Consider the following 8,748-nt stretch of genomic DNA (forward strand, 5'->3'; position numbering starts at 1 on the left):
AATAGAAATCAAATTTAGAGATAAAAACATAATTAGTTGTTATATTGACAAAATTAGATACTATTGTTGAGACTAACAAAATTATTAGTATCTAAATTAGTTTCTATTATTGATAAATAATTTATAAATTGGTATCTAATTACATATCAAGGTTTTAGATACCAACTTTAGAATTTAAATAATTGGTAACTAAAACTTAGGTAGCTAATTAGATATCAATTTAGAAACTATTTATCAATAACAGAAACTAGTTTAGATACTAATATTTTTTAATTTTTTTTATAAAAAATTTTATGTTGGGCATCATTATGCTACTTGACAATAATAATATTTTTTTAGGTCTCTAAAATAGTATCTAATTTAGTCACTATAAAAAATAATAATTTTTTTTATCTAAAATTAGTTTCCATTTAATGGTTTTCTAATAGTGTTCATCTCAATTACATTTGTATCATCAACCCATTTAATTTTTACTAGGGAATTTTATTTTATTTTTCATCCAATTCAAAACTATAAAATCTTTTTGAGGTTGAGTTAGGCTTAAATTTCACTTCTTAATATGATATCAAAATCATTTAAAGTCTATCATAACAAGAGTTTGTTGGACCTATTGTGTCATCCGTTTCGGACCACCCATAATATATAGTTACACACACGAGTTGACAGGTCTTTGTGTGGGGAGGGTGTGTTGCAGATCTCACATCAACTATAAATGATTAGAACATTTCATAATATATAAGTGAGTGCAAATCTTATATGAGGTTAAGTTAGACTTAAATTCACTTCTTAATGTGAATTGATTCTCATTCAATATTAAGTATCATCTTATGATAAAAATTATTAAATAAAAACTAAATTTAGATACCAAAATAATTAGTTATTATATTGACTAAATTATATACCGTATTAGTATCTAAAGTAGTTTTTATAATTAATAAATATTTATAAAGTAATTTCTTAATTGGTAGCTAGCTATCAATCAATAAACTACTTTATAAATTTTTATTAATTATAGAAACATATCAATATTTTTTAATCTCTAAAATAGTATTTAATTTAGTCAATATAGTAACTAATTATTTTTTATCTCTACATTTAATTTAACAATTTTTTTTTGTTTCATCTTAATTATTCTTTTCCTTTCAATTAACAATTTAAAGTAATTTTTTTCTTTTAACTCCATGTGAAGACAAAAACTAATTATGTTTTGTTAAAGCAATAAGATCAATAAAATATCAATTTTTTATTGAATTGATATATTTACACTATTAAAAAATATAAATTAGTGAGCTAAAATTATAATAACCATTATAGTACATCCCTTTTTATAAATAGTTATTTAAATTTTAGTGAAAAAAACACAATGGTCAAATTTTCTCTTCAATTTTATACCGTCAATAGATAATGCAGAAAAATTCTATCCAAACACTACAAAGGAAAATTATTAAATAAAAATAACTTTAAAAACAACAAATAATTAATTACTATTACTAGATATTATTTTAAACACTAAAAAATTTATTAGTATATAAAGTATTTTTATTATTAATAAGTAATTTTTAAATTGATATTTAATTAACTACCAAATATTTTAAATTTTAAAATTAATAGCTAAAATATTAATAACTAATTAAAAAATAATTTAAAATCTATTTATTCATAATAGAAATTAATTTAAATATAATATTTTTTTTAATCTAAAAAATATATATAATTTAGTTAATATAATAATTACTATTTTTTTAAATTAATTTTTATTTAATAATTTTGTTTAGTGAAAGTCTTCAAACATATTAATAAAACATCATTTTTTTCCTAGAAACTATCCCTTGGTATTTACTTTTAACCTTTTTTTTCAGACTCATTTTTCATATAAAAAAAAACTCTCATGTTGCTCCATTCCTGTAGTGCATCAAGCATTATGAAGATCGGAAATATTTCTTAAATTGGTTCAACTCCGAAAGATTCCAATTTTACAACAAAAAATGTATTCTAGGGGCTGATTGTGAAGTATAATAATGTCATGTACAAAATTGTATTTTTATTTATTTTTCTTCAAAATGCTTACTGATTTTACTTATTTTTACTTTATTTGGTTTATATCATTGTATTTTTTAATTGTCTAATAAGAAGGATTTTGTGTTACATGCATATAATTCCTGTATATGTTTAATTGTGTTTATATTTATGAAAATATTTCAGTAAAATACTTAAATATTAATTACATTAAATATTATATTTAAAAAAAACACTAAATTAATCTCCAAATTATCACTAAATCAGCTATTAAAATTATTACTAATAAATCACTATAATTTTTTCAATAAAATTATTCATTATACATAACGACCACTATTTATTGCACACTATATAATCTAATCTTATTTATGATGATAAATATAAGTTTAGGGTTTAGGGTTTATATTACGTAATATTATAGGTCAAAGAGTGTCTTGTAAGGTAGGCTAAGTGAATCAAGTCATAATCAAATAATTTGATTTCTACTGGAATTGAGAGGAAGATTATCACATGATGCATCAATAATCGTGTGACTTAAGTCACGAGGATCAAGTCACAATCAAATTATGATGTTTGAGTTATTATGATTTTAAGGAGAAAAAATTTCATGGTGAACTATAGTTTTTAACTTAATAATAAATGTTCAATCTAATAATTAATATTAGACCTCAAACTTTCAATTTTAAGTTGTAATAACATATACTATATAAGTTAACTCCAAAGAGATCTATTAAAAGCATTGACATGTTAGATAAAAATATACTACTAAATAAAAGTGTTATCAAATTGATTAAATAAATATAATTAAAATATTTTTCTTAAAATTTATAAGGCAAAAATAAGTATAAAAAAATTTAAATACTATAGTTAATCCAAGATTTATCAATTTTTTTAAAGAAAAATATTTATGACATCCCTTGGCCATACTTCTCAAACTGGATTCTAAACCCTAGTCAATCTCTTTGGCAACATTAAGAATCACAGAATCTCTAGTTTCTTTGTAGTGTACCAATTCCCACTACGGAAAAACTTTTATTAAATAGGTTGAACACTTTATATATTAAAACTCTTAAAATGTCTTTTTAATCGTTTAAATATGAATTCACTGTTGCTATAGATGTAGATAATTGTAATCATCAATGATTCGTTAATGGAGAAAATATTACTTTTTCACATTTTTCTATAAGTGTATTAATTTGGGAAAGAAAGAAATTGGACAGGAAACTATTTGTTTTAGGGATGTAGAAAATAAATTTGGACAATGGTAAATTTAAGACATATGTTAACGTTTATAGGTTGTTAATTTGCTTAAAACAACGTCCAATAGATTTTTTAAAACATTTATTTCTTTTAACTGTCATCTTTTGCCTTTGTTACGCAAATAAATCCATACACTTTTTTGAGGAAAATAATCCTTCATACAATTTTCATAAAATTTCCTTCCATGTATATAATTTTTTTTACCACATATTAATTAGCTTACTTTGTATTGAACAAGTAATTACTATTTGTTTTAAAAGTTTTTATTAACAATCTAAAGGAAAAAGTTGTTGAAATTCAATTCCATGGTTTAAATGTTTTCCAAATTTGTCAAATCATTCAATTTTCTCAAAATATTTAAACACCAACTAAAACTTATTAGAGACACGGAAATGATTTTGGCAAGTCAACTAAAGAAACTCATTACCTCTCAGAATCTGTCATTGAAAAAGAAAAATCACATATAAAACTATATACATCATATAAACTCAAATATACGATATGTGAAACTTAATGAATCTGTTTCTTTGATGGATAGAAGAAAACATGCAGAGAGGGAAGAAAGGAGAAGATATGGCTCACTTTCTATTTCTTTGAACCTCTTTTCTATTTCATCTAAGGATATTTATAGATCAATAAAGTATTCCAGTCGCTTGTGATAAGATCACAAAAACGTGTTTTACTTTAGAAGAAATTTGTACCAAAATACATTTGTGATAAGAAAATTTGATAATTGAATTAGAAATTATTAGGTGGAAGATTATGAATCATCTTATGTGGACAAGCTTTAGAATAAGTACGAGAGAATGTGAGGGCCGAAGGCATATTCTTTTATTACATTAGAAAGCGCAACTGTACACGAAAAACATAGTAAATCCTATCTAATGAACAAAGTACACCATAACAAACTTTACTACCAGTCGCACTTTTCTCAAACCAAAAGGTATTTACATGGCCCATCTGCATGCCTTACAGTGACAAACACGTAAAAACATCACTCCATTAGTATACTGTATCCGAACATGGATCTAGTACTCTGTGGCTGCAAGAACTGCTGACCCCTCCACCTGATAATTCATCCAATCAAATACACAGAACAGATCACAAGAGATGTATTCAAGTTCATCTATGGAGAGAGCAACACAGACAAGAAATAAACCATGAATGCAAAAATCAATTTTGTAAGTCAAGCTTTAAGGAATTAAAAATAATATTTTGTGGTGTAGTTTCCAATTTCTTTTTTGTTAACCCAGGCCAAAGACTTTGTACCTAAACAAACCTGCCAACCACTTGCAAAACAAATCAAACATACATTCTAATTTTTTGTTTTTTTCTATTAGGGATGTTTCAAGGACAAGTGTGAGTATATTAAAATTTAGTTGCAGCTTGCAATACTAGTTACATAATTAATTTCAACTCTTAACTTTTTTAAACTCTAGAAAGAGATATGGAGATTGAGTTTAAATTAGTCTAATCCTTTCATTTTGGAAACCTAACCTTTGATTTAGTGCAATGTTCTGTATGCATGGCATTTTTATGAACTTCTGTTCTATTGTGTCTGACCTCACAGTTTTCCTTTGTACTAATGTGGTGTTAACCTCCTATTACTACTTGGACTGATTCTCTATTCTAAACAGATGAAAAGAATATCCTGCAAAGAGAGCTTTGAGTTGTAGCAGCAATAATATTTAAACTCTTGTCGTCTAGTTACCTTGAAGGTCGCACCCCAGATTTCCTCTTCCTCTGCAGGTACTGCAGTAATCTTATTCTTTGGATTCTCATAGCATCTCAGTCCTCCAACTGCTGTAGAGTAGAAACATCCTGTAAAATTCAGAGAATAACTAATGAGGGAATACTTACATTTTTGGGTATAAATAAGAAATAAAACATGGACAATGTCGTAGTATAAAATCTCCAAGACTTTTGTGCATGTAATATTTTTCATGTTTCCCCTGTTCTACTATTAAATCTGACATATTATGAATTATCATCACCTTAAAGGTGAGGGGGAGAACATCACTCTAGAATCACAAACTATAAGCACCTCTGTAGGTCACTTGTAACAAGTAGTTGTCAAAATGTTGAGAATTGTGATAGGCTCTGATAAAATTAAACACACCTTCAGGGAAAGAAGCAAGGGACTTGCCACAAGAACCTTTAAGCAAATCTGCATCATCAGCAAAAGCTACATATCCATCAGCTGTAATTCCCCAATAGAGAGGAACTTTACCAGCTTGATCCTGTAAAAAACAATCCAAGCCCAAGGTTGAGTAAAAAAGACTGAAGATCATGACAAATTGATGGGATTGTTAGATAACTTACAGAAGCCACAAAGAGGGTAGAAGTGGACTTGTCAAAAACTATAAAAGCAAAGTTCCCGCTGAGGTGACAAACAACACGGTTGGCAGGGTAGGGTGCTCGATCACGTAAAGCTTTGTAAGCCTCAATCACCAAAATCACTTCAGTGGCTGACTTGGCCAGTCCATACTGTTGTCTCAGGCTGCCCAAATTGTCAAGAGCCCCCTCAAACAAGCAGAATATTTCATCCTTAACAGCAAATGATCTGACATTTTACATTTTACAATTAACATTTAGACCATAAACGTATATAGATATATAGATAGATAAAATTCAATAAGAAACAGTGAAACAATATGCAATCTAGCTGAACCATCACATGTCTTACACTACCATAGTTATTATATATTGACCTAAAACAAATAGTAGTTGAGATACAAAGTGCACAATTTACCTCAAAGTGGTGTGCTACTTTCAATGCCTATATGGGATGGGATGATAAGAAGAAGGATGTGCTCAAAGTCTCAAACACAAAGGTAAACTTTGCATTGCCCTTTTAATTTTCAATTCAAAAGCTTCATTTGTACCACTACTCCTATCAAGCATCATCTAAGTGACACTTCTCTTCCCACAAACAAAGTCCACATTTCAAAGTACTCAATTGTCTTAATTAGTTTATATGAGTAACCTAGTTCTTTTTTATGAGAAAAAGTTGGTAAAGATTAATTATGTCATTCACCTTCACACAAAAGAAAGAGAAGAATAAGACATCCAACCTAATCTTGTAACTACACTGCTTAAATGTTTTAGTATATTTGTGTAAATGTTTTAAATAAAAATAGCAAATTTTAAATAAAAGTTATCCATCCTACTTTTGATTAAGAAAACTTCTTGACAAATGAATCAAAAATGAAAACTTGATGACAAGAATATAAATAGCTTAATCAAAGTGTTTTCAATCTTCTGGGTCCACAAGCATAATCTATGTTATCCTTATCCTTTTATCTCATTCATCCTCTTTGGACCAAAAAAGCAAAATAATAAAATGAAAATAACAGTTCAGCCAATAAAAGTCAACATTTTGAAGTGAAAAAAGCAAACCCAATGTATAGACTAATAATTGAACTAGAACCCACCACTTAGAGCATCCACTAAAATTTTCATTTTTTGTGACAAAGAAAACAAATAAAAGGCATACACACTAATTATCAATAAATAACATGGAACTTACTTATAATATTAACTGATCCTATCATCAAATTTATTTATTTTACTTGCACTAATTTGATCAAAATTTTCCTAATAACACTTTCTAAAAAAAGACCAAGTCCGGTTTTTACAAAACCACGTAGACCATGGAAATGGATTCAACAACTCAATCTAGATCCACAAACTGTATCCTAAAAGAAAGCTGGTAAAAAATCCTAAATATTTCATTAATGATATAAGTTGATAATCATGCACATTCAAAATTATATAAAAGGATAAATTATTTTTTAAAAATTTATAAAGAATCTATATTATGTTTTTTTTAAAATAACAGTATTTGATGAAATCCTGATCAGAATGACTAGTCAGACTGCAAAACTGAGGAATCGGTCTGAAAAAAATCAATTAAAGAAATTAAAATTCATCAAAAAATAATAATCTGTAAAAAAAATTATGTTGTTCAATAAAACAATAATTTTATACAACCATTTCTATTTTTTGAAAATAAAAAATAACAAACAAATTATTTTAATATAATTATATGATTAACATATTTTTATATTATCAAAATTTAAATATTATGATTTTTTTTCATATATGTATTAAACATTAAAACTTATAACATAAAAAAAAGTAGTGATAATATACAATAAAATACTTACATATTAATTATTTTGTTAATATTAGTTTGACAACTTTCAATTGATTTAATTTATGATTAAACTTTTAAGATTGAAATTAAGTTGTGATAACCTCAAATAGGTGTTTGGTTTTAAAAAGTCTTGAAAATAAAGATAGAGATGGATGATGATGAAATTATTACTTTATAAATCAGATCACCCACCCACCCACTCCAAACCGATACTAATACTCAAAATGACTCATTTTCTAAACTGTCAGTCTTTTTTTTTATGCTGCCTTCCACATAATGATTCAATTTCACTGTATTACTATTTATTTCTATTTTTTCAATTCTATTTATTATCTCAATATTTGCACTATTTCATAAATTTTTAGGAAAATTTAAGAAAGAAAGAGGAATCATCCATGTCTTTTGGATTTGACAAAATTTAATTTAATAATTGAAAGATTTAATGAAAAAACAATGTTGAATTATTCTTCATGGTATTTTTTTTTTTTTGAAGAGTGAGCTTTGTAAAGAGAAATAAGAAGAAAATTTTAAATTTATATGATATTGCTTTTTTATTGTAAAAAGTATATACCTGTGTAATTTTTTAATTTAGTTTCTTCCTGAAACTCCTAGAATATGCAATAAATGTAGTCCGTGATCGGAATGATAGACTCATGAATTAGCAGCAGCAAACTTTTTCCACCAAACATGTTCTCACATGATTTATACTAACAACAACAGATCAGATACGATCCTTCCATTTTGTGTCAGAAATCTTTAGAATTAAGGAATTGATTAATTCCATTTTCTTAAACTATAATTTTTAAAAGCTCTTCCTCTTAAGTTTTATCGATAACAACGAAATTTTTGCCAGAGTATGGTGAAATTTATAAAATTTATGAAATTACAAAATCTTTAAATACCTGGGATGCCATGGGGACTCGCTGTGGTGTGTGTAAGCCAACTGCACGTGTTCTCCCACTTGTAGTGACACTGCGGAAGCTTGGCTATCCACGAACCGTTTCAGCAGCTTTTCGGCGGTTGTTTTTGGGGACGGTGTTCGGCTGCCCGCGGCCACCAATTCTTCCGGTGGTGACACCACAGAACTGCTGAAGATTCCTAACATTTTTTTCTCTCACTAAAAAACAGAAAATAAAAATAAGAAAAATAAAAAAAAAATTGTTTTAGCTCTCTTGCTAAAGTACACGCTACTGAGTATGGGATGGGAAGTGCGTGTGCAGTGTGGGTTTCGTTATAAAGATGAGGAATGAGGGCAGTGCGGTCATTTTGGAGATAAATTAACAATTAAAAACTGTTGTATCTTTGTGAAT

At 27.1% G+C, this 8,748-nt stretch overlaps 1 protein-coding gene across 1 annotated transcript; it reads right to left on the minus strand.

Moving 5' to 3' along the window:
* Positions 1-4,088: 4,088 nt before the first annotated feature.
* On the minus strand, positions 4,089-8,748 carry LOC137832258 (stem-specific protein TSJT1-like). Its single transcript, XM_068640318.1, has 5 exons — positions 8,341-8,748; positions 5,602-5,842; positions 5,399-5,519; positions 4,991-5,100; positions 4,089-4,346 (listed from the first exon to the last, which is right to left on the minus strand). Exons 1-5 carry the CDS (start codon positions 8,541-8,543, stop codon positions 4,308-4,310), a joined length of 714 nt encoding a protein of 237 aa, XP_068496419.1. The 5' UTR covers positions 8,544-8,748; the 3' UTR covers positions 4,089-4,307.

The sequence above is a fragment of the Phaseolus vulgaris genome, chromosome 6 (genome assembly GCF_000499845.2).
Source record: "Phaseolus vulgaris cultivar G19833 chromosome 6, P. vulgaris v2.0, whole genome shotgun sequence".
NCBI classification, from domain to species: Eukaryota; Viridiplantae; Streptophyta; class Magnoliopsida; order Fabales; family Fabaceae; genus Phaseolus; species Phaseolus vulgaris.

Bases quoted from the DNA above. Each gene is read 5' to 3' on its own strand.
- LOC137832258 (XM_068640318.1), bottom strand. From the start codon at position 8,543: ATGTTAGGAATCTTCAGCAGTTCTGTGGTGTCACCACCGGAAGAATTG. The intron at 5,843-8,340 runs GTATTTAAAGAT...GTAAAATGTCAG, and splicing joins GAGTCCCCATGGCATCCCAG to ATCATTTGCTGTTAAGGATG. The intron at 5,520-5,601 runs GTAAGTTATCTA...TGTTTTTTACAG, and splicing joins CTACCCTCTTTGTGGCTTCT to GATCAAGCTGGTAAAGTTCC.